General features: G+C 38.9%; 4 protein-coding genes and 1 long non-coding RNA gene across 5 annotated transcripts; 4 read left to right on the forward strand and 1 right to left on the reverse strand.

Moving 5' to 3' along the window:
• Window positions 1-1,770: 1,770 nt before the first annotated feature.
• LOC147279292 (BTB/POZ domain-containing protein) lies at window positions 1,771-4,623 on the forward strand. Its single transcript, XM_086250968.1, has 4 exons — window positions 1,771-2,025; window positions 2,127-2,272; window positions 3,294-3,409; window positions 3,794-4,623. Exons 1-4 carry the CDS (start codon window positions 1,913-1,915, stop codon window positions 4,397-4,399), a joined length of 981 nt encoding a protein of 326 aa, XP_086107094.1. The 5' UTR covers window positions 1,771-1,912; the 3' UTR covers window positions 4,400-4,623.
• A 1,027-nt stretch (window positions 4,624-5,650) lies between these two features.
• On the forward strand, window positions 5,651-6,310 carry LOC147279293 (E3 ubiquitin-protein ligase RING1-like). The gene has a single exon (XM_086252019.1). The coding sequence runs from the start codon at window positions 5,651-5,653 to the stop codon at window positions 6,308-6,310; it is 660 nt and encodes a 219-aa protein (XP_086108145.1).
• A 160-nt stretch (window positions 6,311-6,470) lies between these two features.
• LOC147279294 (uncharacterized) lies at window positions 6,471-8,419 on the forward strand. Its single transcript, XR_015123525.1, has 3 exons — window positions 6,471-6,595; window positions 6,991-7,138; window positions 7,761-8,419. It is a non-coding gene; the product is annotated as an uncharacterized LOC147279294 (long non-coding RNA).
• Window positions 8,420-8,878: 459 nt separating this feature from the next.
• Window positions 8,879-9,472, forward strand: LOC147279295 (zinc-ribbon domain protein). The gene has a single exon (XM_086251924.1). It carries the CDS (start codon window positions 9,055-9,057, stop codon window positions 9,367-9,369), a length of 315 nt encoding a protein of 104 aa, XP_086108050.1. The 5' UTR covers window positions 8,879-9,054; the 3' UTR covers window positions 9,370-9,472.
• A 150-nt stretch (window positions 9,473-9,622) lies between these two features.
• Window positions 9,623-13,477, reverse strand: CH1 (Pheophorbide a oxygenase family protein with Rieske 2Fe-2S domain-containing protein). The gene is made up of 9 exons (XM_086251923.1): window positions 13,345-13,477; window positions 12,663-12,896; window positions 12,296-12,400; window positions 11,847-12,122; window positions 11,340-11,487; window positions 10,987-11,171; window positions 10,766-10,878; window positions 10,332-10,626; window positions 9,623-10,225 (listed from the first exon to the last, which is right to left on the reverse strand). The coding sequence occupies exons 1-9, from the start codon at window positions 13,444-13,446 to the stop codon at window positions 10,055-10,057; spliced, it is 1,629 nt and encodes a 542-aa protein (XP_086108049.1). The 5' UTR covers window positions 13,447-13,477; the 3' UTR covers window positions 9,623-10,054.
• Between the last annotated feature and the right edge of the window lie 3,515 nt (window positions 13,478-16,992).

Below are 16,992 nucleotides of genomic sequence, written 5' to 3' on the forward strand. Positions count from 1 at the left end.
ATTTGACATAAAAACTAACGAAGGTACTATTTTGACACAAAATGAAAGTTGAAATACTTTTTTGCAAGTTTTCAAAATTGAAGTATTAAGTTGAAATAACATGTAAAGTTGAGATACTAAATTGTAATTTGCTCTAAAATAAAACAAGTGAGTAAATAATTATTTTTTAAAATTAGAATTAAAGGACAATAAGCATGAAGTATAAATACATAAACTAAAAGACTTAATGAACTTGTCTTGCGTAATGACAAAGAGGAGGTTGCGGTGACATTGGCTCTTCCTATCTCTGGTATCTCCGTGTCCTCAACATGCTGAGATTTTAGTTGTTTTGCATGGGTTGCTGTTTGTTTTGGAATTTGGATGTAGGGTTCTCCTCGGAACTAAATATTAAAATGTTGAGAATATTAGTAGAAATAAAAAACTAAATATTAAAACTTGAGAGTCTTGATAGATTGAAGGACAATAACATAAAACTGTTACTAAAAACTCAAAATAATTATAAGAGCTTCAAATAGGAAATAATAGACATAGTGCTTACATATATAGTGAAGCGTTAGTTGTCCCTCTTCTTGGTTTTTGGTATTTATCTGTCGAATTAGGCCTTTTTTCTTGGCTATTATTTTTTGACTTACATTGCATTAATATTATGTTGGACTCTAAAAAAAATAAAGAAAAAAACTAATAAAAAAAATGATAAATCATATCAAATAAAATTGATGTCACGTAAGTTGAGAAAAAGAAGTTTGAGCATCAAGTATTTTCTAAATTTTATAGACCTTTTAAATGATATGATGATTTTTGTAAATACGTATCGAAAAATTGAAATTACCTAAATCTATATAAAGAGTTAAAAACCTCATTTGTAAGTCTAAGGTGTTGAAATTACGTAAATTTATATAAAGAGTCAAAAACCTCATTTGTAACTTTAAAGTGTTAGAAAAGTTGGTTCGGAAGTGTAGCCATAAACCTAGAAACCCGAATTTAATTTTCTAGTTCGATCCTTAGAGCCAAGCAGTAAGGGAGATAAAATCCTTTGTGAATTCCCTAGGCTTGGGTTGGATTGCATGCCTTTAATCGGCCTAAGGAATTAGTCTAGTACACAAGATCTAGTTCATGACACCCTCGATTAAAAAAAAAAAAAAAACCTCATTTGTAGTTGATTTCCAATCTATAATCCTATCCCTACATCAAATGTGCACATGGATCAAATGTACATTATTGTTGTGACTTGTGATGTCCCCACTCTAGCTTCATCTTGGTGCGACACCTTTCTTGTTTCTTTCGAATTATTTTGGCGGACACCTTTACTTCCCCAGCAAGATTGATAAAGCAAATAATACAGCAAAGAAAAAGCTACTTTCACCAAAAGAGACCCTTATGGCCTTATGCAACTAAAATTAAATTTGTTGAAAATTTGAAATATTACTTTAAATTCTTAAAAATATATAATTTTGGAACTCTCCTAAACGAAATAATTTTGGTGGACCACATTGCAAGATAGGTATCACATAAGATTATCAAGTTAAGGTTTATTTGAGGTTTTCATTGGTACATGTACATATATAAAGTCTGCAATTTTCTTTCACTAATGTAGTTTTTTTTTTTTTGTTCTATTTTTTATTTTTGTAAAATTGTGTATTTTGTAGTTTTGTATGGATGTGGAGTGCATGTCCTATTCCTAACTATCGGGAAAGACAAAAGGAGTGATGTGTGTTAAACAATAAAAAAAAAAAGATTAAAATAACGTGGAGTGGGAGTGGAGAACTGGAGATGGTCCTGCCTTTAAAAAAAGGGTAAGCTTTCTTTGTGTGTTGTCAACGACTCACCACTCAGTCTCTCAACAACAAGCTTCAACACCAAGTCTCAGTGACTCAGTGAGTCAGACCCTGCAAATCGCAAACCCAGAAAACCCATGGCTGATTCCAAAGTGGAGACCATTTCAAGATTAGCCCAATGGAGGATTGAGAATTTCGGACCCTGCTCCTACAAAAAGTCCGACCCATTCAAGCTCGGAATCTGGAATTGGTACCACTAACCACTTCCACTTCCCTCTTTCTCTCTCTCTCTCTCTCTGATTTCTCTGTTTGTATGGTGTTGAATTTGATTCTTCTTTCTTTTGGGATCAGGCACTTTTCTATAGAGAAGAATCGGTACCTCTACATTCGTTTGTTTCCAGAGCCATCGCGCGTGTCCAAAGAACAGCCTCCGCTTGCTCGCTTCGTTCTCAGAGTCTCTAGCTCCGGAAATGGCCGCAAACCTTACATCTCCCCTGGTTTGACTTTCAATTCAAGTTCAACTTTTTGCGACGGTTTACGATTGTTGGCGCTGATTGTTTGGATGGGTCACTCTTAGAATGCTGTAACATTTGATATACATACTCGTATGACATTTTTCGATTCAAGGCATTACTGGTAGGCTGAATGTGGTGGTGTGAACAAATATAGTTGCATTGTCTTTGATTGTGCTCTGTTCTGATAATGCTTAGCGTAATAGCATTGTAATAGGTTGGTGGTTTTGGGTCATTGGAATGGTTGTAGTACCAGTTTTGTGTGCTACATTGTTAATCAAGTGATTGCGAACTCTTTTGAAAATCTCCACACAAGTTTCAACTGACAGGTGGAGACAAGTAAGGTGTCTCCAAGTGAAAGTCTGTTTTAATCATCTAAAGGTGTAATCAAAGTTCTTGCCATGTGTTTTGTACTGTTTATTTCTGTCCAAATGTAGCTATTGTGGGACACTTTCGCTTGGATTTACTCTCTTAAGAGTGTACCTGGTTTTATTTGTCAATTACTGGCCTCTTATTCATCTCCTTATATTTATGTACTAAATCTATTTCTATGGCTTCTTGGGGTGTTATTTTGGGGCAGAAATATTGGGTATTCTTTGCATATCTTTCTTGTCAAGCATAACATGCCCTGTATTTGCATATGTTCATCAAAACATCCTGATAAACGTTTTAGTGTTTTACCCTTTTTTTAATCATCAGCTACAGTTAAAAAGAATATGATTCTGTGTAAGACTGATGCTTCAACTGGCGATTGTGTTTAATGTAATACATCCAACTCATGAATATTCTGTGGAATCTAGGGATACACAAAAGTCAGGCTACGAATTTATGTGCTTATTTGGTTAACCTATTGGGAACTTTGGGAATCTCAATTTAGTAGAAATATTGAACTCACATATATTTACTTTAGAAATTTCCAATGTGATAGCCTTTTATTTTTGTTTTAAAGTAGAATGCATTAAGCAGTAATTATATGCCTGTAATGCTGCGTTGCTTCTTGTTACAGTTCATGAAAGACTGATTCGCACAAGTGAAGACTTTGTCTGGCCGGTTGATTCCACCTTTGTTGGTCGCTTCATCATTGACGTTGAATTTCTCGACTTGAAGATATACCCTTCAAATGTGAGTTCCATTACCTAGTTACCTTTGTGTTAGTTTGATACAGGTATGGATATATGTGTTTTTTGAATTTTTCGTTTTAAATACAAAATGGATTTCAATTAGCGATGATTGTCTCTCTCACTGGTGGACGGTGGACCACAAAAACTTCTTTTAATGGTGGAAAGTTATAATTTACTACACAGTGATATTTTCAGTTTGTCTTACCTTCAAATCTTCAATTAAGTAACATGCAGCAAGAAAATATGTGGCAAGACGAGCATTAAAAAACATATATCTTGAGGACATGATTTCTTACAGTTATATATTAGTGCAGCCATGTGTCCATACATTTTCTCAGTGCGGTAAGTTCTCTGAGCCCCTTCAATGTTTTCCTGTTAAAATCAGGGTGTGGAAGCGAGTCCTGTATGGCCTATTGCTGGATTTATGCAATCTTTGTCGACCCAAAGCACTCTCCGATGCCTCTCGCGCATGCTTGATGAGGGCATCCATGCTGATGTCACCATCAACACTGCTGATGGCACTTTAAGAGCTCACAAAGCAATTCTTTCTGCAACTTCTCCTGTGTTCCAAAGCATGTTTCATCACGACCTTATGGAAAAAGAGTCCTCCACTATCCACATAACAGACATGTCAGGCGAAGCTTGCATGGCCCTTCTCAGTTACCTGTATGGAACCATTAAACAAGAGGATTTCTGGAAGCACCGGCTGGCACTTCTAGGTGCGGCAAACAAATATGGCATTGCAGACCTTAAAGATGCGTGCGAGGAAAGCCTTTTGGAAGATATTAACTCCGGGAATGTCCTCGAGAGGCTGCAAGAGGCCTGGTTATACCAGCTGAATAAGTTGAAGAAAGGATGTTTGATGTACTTGTTTGATTTTGGCAAAATATATGATGTTAGAGATGAAATGAATAACTTTTTCAGGTTTGCAGATAGAGAATTGTTGATGGAAATGTTTCAAGAGGTGCTTACAGTTTGGAAGCCTGCATAAATTACCATGGGAGTTCCAACTGCTATATTGCAAACAACTTATTGATACTTGTATATATATATATATACATATATATTTGTAAGTCCTTTGATTATATACATATATGAGGCTCTTAACTAAGGTTTCACATGTCTGGAACCAATATTTTCATCGCTTATGTTAGAGAGTTGTAGTTAATTCGAAATTTACTGATGTTAGAGAGTTGTAGTTAATTTTATGTTAGTTCAAGGATCCCATGAGATGAGCTATGTGGTTTTTCTGTGTGCTGTAACTACAACCTTCCTGAAAGCCCTATAAATAGAGTGTTTAGAACATGAAAGGAACTAACATTAAATTCAATTAAACTTGTTTTGTTGTAAGTAATTTGAATCAACTTTGAAGATGAAAGATTAAGTGAACCAAATAAGGTGACCTCATCACAAATCAGGAAATTTTTGCCTTAAAAAGAAAACCACCAATTGGTAAAGTACTTGAGAAAAAACAATTTCATGTATTTTGCAACAAGGCTTCAAAAGGATCACAAGGCTGATGAATGTGTTTAACGACTTGGAGTACCCTTCAACTTGAACCATGCCTTCAGCCAACAAAACCAAAACTAAAGACCTAGGGAGCACCACGAGAATCACGAAGCACACAATCAAGAAAAACGTGATGATTAATATGAATTGAGCCATCAAAATTAAGCTTAAGAAAGTTAAAAAGACTACTAATTATCAAATTTTCAACTATCGTATTTAATCAGTAATTAAAAAAAAACATATAAACATGAGATTATTATAATGGAATGTAGGTGGAAATGAAATAGCACATTAAAGTGAGTGTGATTATTCTAAGGGGACATACCCAATATGGGATGATAATTATTAATTATCAACACATAGTTAAGAAGCAATAAATAAGACATCTCGAACATACAAACAAACCCTTCTGATTCGGTGCCAAATTCAATTTTTTTGAGGGGGGCTAGATTCATATGTTTTTTTGTACCAATTTTTTTTTTTTTTTTGGGGTTTTGTTCTTTTAGCTATATTGGTTTGGTGGAGTGCCAACTTGTTTGATTACGTAATGTTACTTGGAACCTAGGTAGCCTAGGAAAGCAAACCGACCGGACTAAGCAAGTAATTTCCACATAATTTTGCTTTTGTTTTTGCTCATCTTTTTCAACCTCGATTCAGATACACAAAATTTCCCAAATTTATTAGGAAACCTTTCACTTTCTTCACATTCTTCAGCTCCTGTGTTGAGACAACTATGGAGACTCTCTACCAATACTCCATCTATCGAGACGATGATGAACATCAAAATCAAGCTTTGCCCAACACCCACCACCTCCTTTCTTGCGACTGTTTCATCTTCCATTTACACTTCACCCATCAACTCCAATTGTACTACCCCCAACACCTCCACATATCCTTGAACTCAATCCAAGAATCGACCTTGGTGCCCTGTAACGTGTTTTTCTCACATACCCAAGAGACCATCCAGGCCATACTGTCCGGGACTGGTGTGTCCCAGGACTTTGTTGAGTCCCTGGTTCCTGAAGTTTATGCCTTTGCCATGGACATACCCACTGACCCTTCGAATGCTGGCCCTAGAATAGTCCCATTGAATATGGCTGTTCTTGCTTTGACACCCTTTGATGATCGTGACCAAATTGAGCAGGCCATTAGGGAATCTGGGCAAGTCTTGAATCCAATCCCAGCCACCAAGTCATCCATTGCTGGGCTTAAGAAGGTCAAGATTGACAGTTTGAGTGTCACAAAAGAATGTAGTATCTGTTTGGAAGAGTTCTCAACTGGGTTGGAGGTTACACGCATGCCCTGCTCTCATCTTTATCATAAAGATTGCATTGTTGAATGGCTGAAGAGGAGTCACTTGTGCCCCTTGTGCCGATTCTCAATGCCAACTTGATTGCATTGGACTGAGGTGTGGATTGAATTGGATTGCCAAAGGTATAATTTTCATTTAACAATTGGGATTTTTTATTTTTATTTTTTTTATTTTTTTTTTTCTGAAATAGTGATTGAAGTGATTATACTAACCTATTGGAATTTGATCTTAAACCAGCTGACACATGTCGTGGTGCATACAACATATAGGCTGTATTGCTTGATCACATTTGATGCTTGCACGCCTTCTAAGCATTATATTAACCAGTTGCGGTGTTTGGTAGCTGAAGATGAGTTTCTTGAGCAGGTATGACCACTTTTCTAAGCATTGTATGAGTTTTCGTTTTGGTATCTGCAACCATTGATAAGCTTATGTTAGTTATAGAAATCTCATAGTGTACATGTCTGTTTTTGTTTATATACATGTATTGTATATTTGTATGTGTATATGCCCAATATGTGTGTGTATATATGTATTTTATGTGTGTACACATGTATTACATATGTATATGTAGCATCTGGTTTAATTTATTTTGTCATAGTAGGTGCTTTCTCTATTTCTTGTTATCCATGTTTGTAGTGTTCAATGATTTAGAACCTCTTATTGAATTATTTGCTTTGTACTATTTAACTAACGATTAATCCATGTCTCTGATTTATATGAAGCAACTAATGATTAATTGATTTCATTGTGCATTTCAGCAATTCTGCTTGATTACTGAAGATCAAGGGAATTCTATGGCGATGTTTCAGCGATTCTGCTTGGTTACTGAAGATTTAAGGGAATTGTATGGAAATGTACCAGCTAGGAACTATGAATATCTGATCAAGAGGACTAATCACCATTCAGGTAAGAACAATGTTCTCATTTTAGTTTCTGCATACTTTTTCCACAGTTCTCCAGTTTATCAAAAAGTTTTGATAGCTTGTGTTCCTCATTGCTCAACGATTTTAAGTTCGGATTGCATACCTTCTTTGTATATTAACATTATGGCTCCCTGATTTATTGCTGCTTAATGATGTCAAATAGAAAATGAACATTGCTGCTTAGTTGGATAAAGGTCAAATAGAAAAAATTCATCATGGTTACAGATTATTCTGGCATTGTTAGATTGAGGGTAAATTGAATTGCAGCATAATTTGATGTTTTATGTGTTTCTGTAAGTACTTTCCTGGAATGATTTGTGCTGGGGACTCACAAGGTGGTATTATGAGAGTTGGATTGTTAATTGAGAAGATATCAAGTATGTTCTGTTGGGAATGAGATTATCTTAGATTAGGTAGTTACATTTACAGGTATGAAGTCTGCATAGATCAAATTTTGCATTCTGATTAATGTGTTTTCCATTTTTCTTCTCTTTTAGGCATTAAACAATTTCATTGTATTCATTATCAGAAAGCAATAAGAAATTATTTTGTTGCTCTTTATTTTGAAGTTATGCATTGCTTACTTGTATTGTATGTTGGTACAGGATTTTGCATATCAGATTTAAAAGGAACTCTCTCGGAATATATCATGAGATGCAGGCGAAGCTGAAAATGTGCTACTTGCGCATTCCCCTTTAAATACAAAAACATGGACAGAGTTGGACTCCTATCCCTTGTCCAGTACTCCAGCTTTTAGGATGACGAAGTTGAAAATCCAGTAGCATTCTAGTGAACCTACATAGAAGGAAAAGAGGACAAATCCTAAAATCTTAGTCATATCATTCCACTGGATATTGTAATATTTTGGTCCAACATAGAAACTGCTACAGTTTCTAAAGGGGGCACTTTGATCCTTGTTTGGTCTTAGAGACAACAAAATTAGGCATGTTCTATCTGCATTGCTTTATGCTGCACTTGCTAAGAGCCTAAGATTGCGCTGCAATGCACAAAACATTTTATCCAGGTTTACTATACATACCAAAGCTGCACAATTGCACATCCTTTTGAATTACACAAAATCAGAGAGATGCTTCTGAACAACTCTCTGCCAACTCTCTACTCTCCTGTATGCATGTGAAGTGTAAAGTGTACTCCAGATTCCAGGCCTTGTTCCAAAGTCCACCATAGTTAGTAGTCATGATACCATGGCTACTAGTCGTGGTAGGACACCATAGTTGATATGGAAAAGGGTAGCAAGGGAAAGAGGAACAGGAGGGGATAAGAGAGAAAAAAATTCAATTTCTTTTTCAAAATTGAATAAATAAAGGTGAAGTTTGGGTTTAATGAGCAAAAGGGTGTGAGTCGTGTGACATACATATAAATTTTTGCCAAGCTGCCCAAATAGAATTAGGGTGATTTTATTTAAACTCAAAATTCTGATTGATTGATTTTTTTTTTTTTTTTTTTCTGGGTAAGGTTTTAATTTAATTTTAATTCTAAAAAATCAAAACACATTTCTTTATATAGAAGAGGATAGACCGACATAAATATCATTAGAGAAGGATCATGAATCTAATTTTTATTTTGTTGATTATTTAATCTTTGTAAATAAATAATTTTTATTTAATCAAATTTTTTGTAAAAATAATTATTTAATAAAAAATAAACTACTTTTTATCTTTACAAGTAATTTAATTTATCTTACTGTTTTTGTTTTAGATCGAATGTTCTCCAATAGTTTAGCCTCCCCCTCCAGAACTCCACCGAAGTCTCCAGAAAAGCTCCAACTACTAACCGTCTCCACCTCCACCTCCTCTCTTCGAACACTTGAATTTAGACCCACATTCCCAGTCACAACCAGAAAACGTACGAAAACAAAAGAAAAGTTACAGAGAGAAAATGTTCTTCTTCTTCGTCGGAGGAGTAGAGCAGCAGGTCCAGCAGGTGCTGAAATCCGGTGCGGGCAGGTGCATAGCGTGCAAGTCGACGGCGGATTTGGTGGACTACGAGAAGGTGCTGAAACTCTTCTTCGTGCCCGTATGGCGGTGGCCCGGAAAAGAACCTCTCATGCACTGTCCAAATTGCAATCTCTTCTTCCCTCAGTCCTACTCTCTGCCGCCTTCGGTTCCAGACCAGGCTCTGCGCTGCCGTTTCTGTGATCGGACGGTGGAGGCCGACTTCAGCTTCTGCCCCTACTGTGGCTCCACTCTGTGAAACCCATTGCCCCCCGGATTAGGGTTTTGTTAGGGTTTTGAGTGCTCTCTACTCTGTATCTTTGTAAATTCAAATAATAAATATAAATTTGGGATTGTGATTACTTTGTTGATTTGGGATTTTGGGTTCATTGCATTTTGTTCTTTTGACAAAACTTTGCGTACAAATTTTGATTTCAAAGACTTCCAAAAAGAAATCCGAAATTTTAAGCATGAAATTCCATTTACACAAACACAATCTTTCTTGTAAAGAATTGGGTGATTGAATTTCATTAGAGAGAGTGATGTTATAATACATGTGGAACTGTGGAACACCGAACACACATTACATGCTATTTGGGTAGGTGTTAAACACCAGTGTCAATAAGACTGGGAAACAATCAAAAGCCTAAAGAAAAGAAGTGATATGAACACTGTACACAGGAAAATAAAAGTAGAGTACAGTTTTTTCAATTTTACAAGGGTTTCTATGCCGATACCATTTACTTCTCTGCCTCAGATCAATTAACAGTTCTCGCCGAATCACTCTGTGATTTGTTTCTTATAGCCAAGGAATGCCAAACTACGCGGCTATCTTGGTTTTTTGGTTGATCTTTATTTGCAAGTTTGTGCAAGAGAGAACATTCAAGTATGCAGGTTGGTTCCAGAGGATCATCAAAAAGAAGTGTGTATTTCTCAATTTGAATTTAACTTGATTCGCTGAAGGGTAGTTTCTTAGCTCCTCCTTCCACAGATTCTCTCCATAGCCTGTACCTCACCCCTAGCTTGTCGTATGTTACCGGCAAATTCCAGACATTTGCTCCGTTGTTCATGCGCTCTTGTTGGCCAGTGACAAGCCTTAAATCCTCATTCAGAACCTGTGTCAATTGAATACAACAATTATTTGAAGCTGGAATGTGAGAGAAATTAGCTAATCAAGAGATGGTTATTTGGTTCCACCTCAGAGGAAACAGTTAAATTTACCTGTTGTGCAAAATGCCTCCATAGATAGTGCATGAAAGGAATGTGCTTCAGCACGGGCGCGAAATCCAGTGACATTCTGTATAATAACCTTGTTTTATTTCTAGAAGAGGGTAAGCACACATGAAGTTGATGAAGATGTGTAGTACACTGTTGAGTACTCTGTCCTTCCAGTTTTCCAGGCTTTGAGATCCCAATGGTTGAGAGTACCATACAAGGTGGTCGAAATTCCATATCTATAGGATAAGGGTCCCAATACCCTTGGAGGCTAGATGCAGGCGTCAAAAATTTCACGAAGCTGAAAATTCAGAATATTCACAGCATTAAGTAATGATAATATACTGTATGCGCTACTTCCACTAGTTGAATATAAAAATATGGCAAAAGAAACAACTCCCACACTGATAGATTCTACATCAAATAAAACAGAAACAAACCTTGGAACCTTCCATCCCTTGGCGAAGGTGGATGTATGAGTGAAAGGAGCATGCGCGAGATCTAAAAGGTTATCTAGAAGTAGCCCATGTTCCACTGGGAGTTCTATGACCAGCTGTCAAATGAAAACATTACAAAGATGTGAAAATGCACTTCCACATAGGTAAGAACCTGTAAGGTTCTTTAGGAAGAGCTAAAAGGCTCGGAACTAACTGCTACATACCTCAGCATGGATTTGAAATCCTGGAGGAGGTTGTAAAGAAGGAATGGTGGCTGACGGAGGGTCATCACCAGGCCAAATCCATAACATCCCATCTTTCTCAAAACATGGCAATGCCTTAATCTTCACCTTGCGTAATCGTGTAGATGGCATTTTCTCACATGTGCCATCGGTTGAGTATTGCCATCCTGAAATTTATCCGTCATAAAGTTTTAGACTTAGTAATTCCTCTAATAGTTACATATGTTTTTTCATTACCAAACACTGGAATATTACTCATAAAAATGTTTTCATTGTTGCATTATATTAGTTAGATATTGTGCAAAAGTTTACGGTCTTTTTAAGATTTCACTAACCATGGTAGGGACACGTGATACGACCCTCATTTACTGAACCAAGGTCAAGAGGGCAGGCTCTATGCGCACAGGTATTCCGGACACATCCAGGTTCCCCATCTTTTCCACGAAAGAGAACCCATGGTTCCTCAAAACAATCAATTGGAACCTGGAAAGGAAAAGTGATAGGGGTCTTGTTAGAAGACATCCACAAAGTAACTAACTAGTAGTGGACAACAAATGCTTTACAGAGGCAACTCCTCCATAGAAGTGTAATCCATTAGATAATGCCACACTGTCATGATGATCAAATTAATGTCCTAGCCAACAAAAAGCTACGTCACTTTAACATAACTTATTTTTCTTTGTTAATGAAGAGGATTCGAGGAGCTTCACTCTGCCAATAGAATGATAATATTTTGGTCCTCTTTTATATAATTTTTTTTATTTTTCTTCTTTCCACACTATTGCTTTTAGTAGCTAATGCACAAGAAATGAATTGCAAATTTTTGATGAAGTTACACTTACCATGGTATCATGTTTCAGGTCAGTGGAGAAGGCAACTGGGTACCAAAAATTCTTCAATCGGGGATGGTAGGGTTGAACTGGACCTGAAATATTCAAGCTTTTCCGAGGCAACCTCCTTTTTACAGGATCCAAAGATTGTGTAGAAGTACTGGGAGAAGAGGATGCTTGCTCGAAGTCGGTGGTGTTTCTATCTTGTAATAGCTTATCATTCACCAGTTCTTCCATGTACGCCAATTTATCTAGAGCAGTAGAAACCCTTGCTTCAGATATATGAACCTGTTGTTATTCATAGATTAGGTTTTGAAAGGAAGCATCTGGTCAGTTGGATGGTCTAGAATTAATGAGTTTTTCTTATTAGTACTACTCAGGTTTGCAGGTGGATAAATTGAAGGTGATTTCAAGTTATGTACTTTCGAGATTTTATCTCTTCAGTTCTTAATTTTACAGACCTGTCTATGAGCCTGTCCTAGTTCTTCTTGCAACTCTGCAAGCTCCTTCTTAATGGTGCCAATAGACTTGTAATCACGGGCTAGAGGATTTAGAACTTCTACAACCTGTACAGTCATGTTTCAGAGTAAGAATCCCGATAAACATTTAAAAACTTAAAAAATAAAGAATTAATAACTAAATAATAATTTTTCAAGAAACATCTAGACTTGTGTAAAACAAAACTATTATTCAATGCTCAGCACTATAATTATTCAAAAGATTGAAAATAGAATCAACCACAATTAAGTGAATATGCTATCAGAAAGGAAACTTAACATATCATCTAGATAGAAGAAATTGAAGAGTTACTCAGATCAGCAATGTGACCTTTTCATGGAGGAGCATGATTGTGAGGACATCTTGTCGAGCCCGCCAATCACAGTAATGTATATCAAATCTAGCAACTTCCAAGGCCTGGTGTGCATCTAAGAACTTCCCTTTTAATTGTGGAAATTTAGACCTCGGATCCTCAACATCAAAGAGTGTGCTCCAAGCATTCTTCTTCTCTAACCCTGCTTCCTCTCCAAATACAGCAAAAACCCGAAACCCTCCTTTCACACCCTGAAATTCAACAAGCCCAGCAACTAAGCCACAATACAATAACTTAAACTCTATTACCACTAGATGGATTATGGATATGAAGAACCCGAATATATAACTCAAGAATTAGCAAAAGCCTAACATATATTAATAATTAAGCATAAAAATCATATCTTTTTGCATTAAGCACTAGTTTCAACCAAAGTAAACTGTCCTTCAATTTAGCATGTGCCCAGTCAAATTAGAGGTTACACCTATCCAAATTTATAAATTTTATGATCAAACACTTTACCCACTAGATTGAGCAAGTACCCAGATACAAAAACAAATAAAAGAACCATACTACCTAAGCCTTGTCACCAGTTTAAGCCACATTTCAACTCACAAATCAACCATTTAATCTACAAGTCTTCCAAATTTAAAAAAGACCCACATAAGTTTACTAGTAAAGCAAGTGACAAGTTCATACCTTCTTGGTGTTAAGCTTAGATGATCTACAAAAAGAGATTGGCAAAGACAGAGCTGCAGCTGTGGCAACTATGGTCATGGCGTTTGAAGCTGACAGACTCATTGAAAGAGAGGGAGAGAGAAACGGGAGATGATATTAGTGAGACAGATTTATTGTTGGAATTTCTGTTGATAAGTGGCTGCTGCTGTGCGCGATCTCGTTTGCCTCCCATGGCATGCCACATGGATGCCCTTGTTGAACACGTGGCATGCTGTGCTTCCACATGCTCCTTGCTTCTATGAGAGAGTATCTGGCATAAGTGGGGCCCTTATATCTTGCCAGCTCGGATTGCCAAGATATCTCTATCCTCGCTTTGTGTTTTTTGGTCTTTGTATTTTGGATTTTCAAATGGGTTGGGCTTTGTGAGTTTGTGTAGGATCTTATCCGTTCATCCATTATTAATTTAGTAATTGTGATTTATTTTGATCAATATGTTTGATATTAGTGAACTGTGATTGATGGCTTAGTGTGTGGCACCTAAAGTTATTTATTTATAGGTAGTGCCTGGATATTAAAAAATGAGTATAAGTTTGTCCTCACAATCAATCACATTAGGTTATGATGAGGTTCACCACTTTTTCTTTCATGATGGATTTTATTATAAACTCATGTAATTAATTGTGAAGACAAACTTAGTACTTATTTCTGAGTACTGAAACATTTTCCTTTATTTATTTGATCCTTTTGACTTGGATTGTATGATAGCTTACATTTGATTATTTCAATATTGCATATTTATGGACAAGTCTTGATGAGTTTTTCATCTTTTCGAATTTGTTATAATCAGTTATATGCCAAGAGAGAGCAACGTGGATTGCCCATACTCTTGCACGGTTTATGTTGCATAATTTTGGTGTTTTTTTCTAGTTAGAGGAATGTTGGCTAATGGACTGTATTGCTAAGGACTATCTTGTAACGGATTGATTAGTTAAATGAATTATTGCATTGACTCTAAAAAAAAATTATAATTTTTTATTTATTGTAAATAAATGAGGTCCATAATAAACTTAATTGTGAACAAATAAAATATTACCGCATTATTATTGTTGATGCTCAAAAATGGTAGAGCAGTCAACGTCGAGTCGAACCACGTAGGCCCGTTGACCCACCACTGAGCGGATGACACGTCGAAGTGGGGCAGGAACGGGTAGCTGGGTCCGACTGGTGAGTAATGAGAGAGAATGATATCCAAAGCACCCTGCGCAAGTACACAAAAGTGAGCGGGAAGGGCACCGGTGTGGTGCCGGCCAAAGCTCCTCCGACGCTCAAGTCAGTGTTCAGAGAGATCTGAGAGCAGAGTGAGTGAATAGTGTAATAATGATTGAATCCCCCATTTGTGACAAGAAGGTACCTCTTTTATAGTACCTTTGGAAGAGTGTCAACCAATCCGGTGATGACACGTGTCCCTTGTGATGACTTGCACTGTAGGAGCGCCACGTGTCACCGGTCTCGAGGATCCGAGTGAGTTGACACGGGTCGGGGCCTAGGAGGCTGGAGCTTAAGAGGCCGGAGCCTATGGGGCCGGAGCTTAGGAGGCCGGAGCCTATGGGGCCGGAGCCTAGAAGGTCAAGGCCTAGGGGGCCGGAGCCTAGCGGGGGCTTAGCTTTTGGGTCTAGGCCCAAACGACATGATGTTAAGCCTTGTGTGACTTGTCGTTATGCCCAGATGATTAATCATACGAACAGAAGTCCCCCAAGTTTCCGAGCAGAAGATACTTCTTGGTTGGGAACTTTGTACACACAGAAGTCCGAGCAGAACGACAAGTAACCACATGCTTGTTCCTGCTTAATATACTGTTTAGAAGTCCCCCAAGTTCCTGAGCAAGAAAAGCTGTACTGTAGGAAAGCTTGGGGGGTTACATATGAAAGATCCTCTTTTTTTTTTTTTTTTTTTTTTTTTTTTTTTTTTTTTTTGGGTTTCTGATCACCCTGTATTCCGAGCAGTAGACGCTTCGTGTAATCCCAGTGAATCTCATCCGATTTTAATGGTGGGATGTCGCCCTTTGTAAATGAGAATCTAGCATGAAATGGTAGAGCCCAAATATAAAGATTTCCACACCCTCATCTCTCCCCTCCTCTCCCTTTTTCTTTTGTACTATGTTAGGAGAGAGAGAGCTACCCTTTTTTTTTTTTTTTTTTTTGAAGTTCCGAATATAGGCTGCCCCTCTTTTTTTTTTGTGTTTGAAACTGGAGTGAACTAAATAGAGGGGGCGGGTTGGAGGGCTCGGATCCAACAAAGGGGGGGGGGCTGCTCGGGTTTGAAGAAGCAGGAGGGGCCGGGTCATCTCGGGTCGGCGGCGCGGAGCGGAGGAGCAGGAGAGAGGCTGGTCGTCGGGCTCGGGTTGAGGAGTGGTGCCTGGATCGGGTGCCTCGTGGTGCTGCACGGCGCGGAATGAAGGAGTGGTGCCCGGATCGGGTTTGCTCGTGGTGCTGCACGATGCGGATCGGAGGCTCGGAGTGAAGAGGGGATCTCGGGCCGGAGGTCTGGAACTCGGGGCGAGTGCTCAGTGAGGGCTCGAAATCGAGGGGCTTGGGCTGTGGATTCCGGGCTCGGGCCGGATTTGGAGGGGTCGGCGTCGAAGATCCAGCCCGGAGCTGCAGGCTCTGCGCGGGGCGGGGGGGTGGATCTGTTCGGGTCAGGTCAGGCTGCTCGGGCAGGAGGGTTGTTGGCGCGGGCTGCTCGGGCAGGAGGGGCTGCTCGGGCAGGAGGGGCTGCTCGGGACTGCTCCGCTTGGCTCGGGTGTGGCTGCTCGGAAGCGGCGCAGGGGGGGCTGCTCGGGTTGTGCAGGGGGGCTGCTCGGAAGCGTGGGGCAGCAGCTCGGGTGTGAATGGTTTAGAAAATTAGAGCTTGAGGTAGGCACGTTGAAATTCTTCCTAGCCCTGTGAGTTGTTGATTTTGCCTTGGAAAATGTAAAATTGTGAGAAATTGTAATTGGGGAACCCGATGCGGACCTTTGAATTGTGATTTATGAATTGTGAAAATTGTGAGTAGGGCAGGTGGAGGTGCTCGGGTGCACGGGTGCTCGGGTGCACGGGTGCACGGGTGCTCGGCTGCGCGGCTGCTCGGGCAGGAGGTGGTGCTCGGGTGCACGAGTGCTCAGCTGCTTGGGCAGGAGGTGGTGCTCGGGTGCACGGGTGCTCGGCTGCTCGGGCAGGAGGTGGTGCAAGTGGATATGAGCCTTGCTGAGCACTGGGTAGGCCACACGCCTTTATTTTGGACCTTGTAATTTATTGGGTGTTGTTGTGTTTTTGGCCAGGTACATAGGAAACAAGATTAGTGGGTCGGAACCCGTCTGAGCCGTTGAAGCCGCGGAAGACTGGTAAGGCATGGGTTGTCATGGCTCTTCCCCTTGAATTGATTTTTTGAATATTGGCTTTGATAAATGGTTGGTGGCTGAGCATGTGAAAAATGATAGGGTGAATGTTGTAAATTTGGGGGTGGAAGAGCACATATGAGGGGTGGGAAACCAGTAGCGATCTTGATATGTCCATGGTGTTGTCTTGGTATTCCGAGTACTTCCCATCTTGATTTTTGTTGTTTTTTTTTTTTTTTTGATGGGCAGGTGTGCGGGGCGGAAGCCTGGGCTCGAGCCGAGGCAGGAAGCCTAAT

The sequence above is a fragment of the Dryas octopetala genome, chromosome 7 (genome assembly GCF_963921425.1).
Source record: "Dryas octopetala chromosome 7, drDryOcto1.1, whole genome shotgun sequence".
NCBI classification, from domain to species: Eukaryota; Viridiplantae; Streptophyta; class Magnoliopsida; order Rosales; family Rosaceae; genus Dryas; species Dryas octopetala.

Bases quoted from the DNA above. Each gene is read 5' to 3' on its own strand.
- LOC147279292 (XM_086250968.1), top strand. From the start codon at position 1,913: ATGGCTGATTCCAAAGTGGAGACCATTTCAAGATTAGCCCAATGGAGG. The intron at 2,026-2,126 runs GTACCACTAACC...TTTTGGGATCAG, and splicing joins AAGCTCGGAATCTGGAATTG to GCACTTTTCTATAGAGAAGA. The intron at 3,410-3,793 runs GTGAGTTCCATT...TGTTAAAATCAG, and splicing joins TGAAGATATACCCTTCAAAT to GGTGTGGAAGCGAGTCCTGT.
- LOC147279293 (XM_086252019.1), top strand. From the start codon at position 5,651: ATGGAGACTCTCTACCAATACTCCATCTATCGAGACGATGATGAACAT.
- LOC147279295 (XM_086251924.1), top strand. From the start codon at position 9,055: ATGTTCTTCTTCTTCGTCGGAGGAGTAGAGCAGCAGGTCCAGCAGGTG.
- CH1 (XM_086251923.1), bottom strand. From the start codon at position 13,446: ATGAGTCTGTCAGCTTCAAACGCCATGACCATAGTTGCCACAGCTGCA. The intron at 12,123-12,295 runs GTCTGTAAAATT...GAATAACAACAG, and splicing joins TAGGACAGGCTCATAGACAG to GTTCATATATCTGAAGCAAG. The intron at 11,172-11,339 runs GTTAGTGAAATC...GATAAATTTCAG, and splicing joins TATCACGTGTCCCTACCATG to GATGGCAATACTCAACCGAT.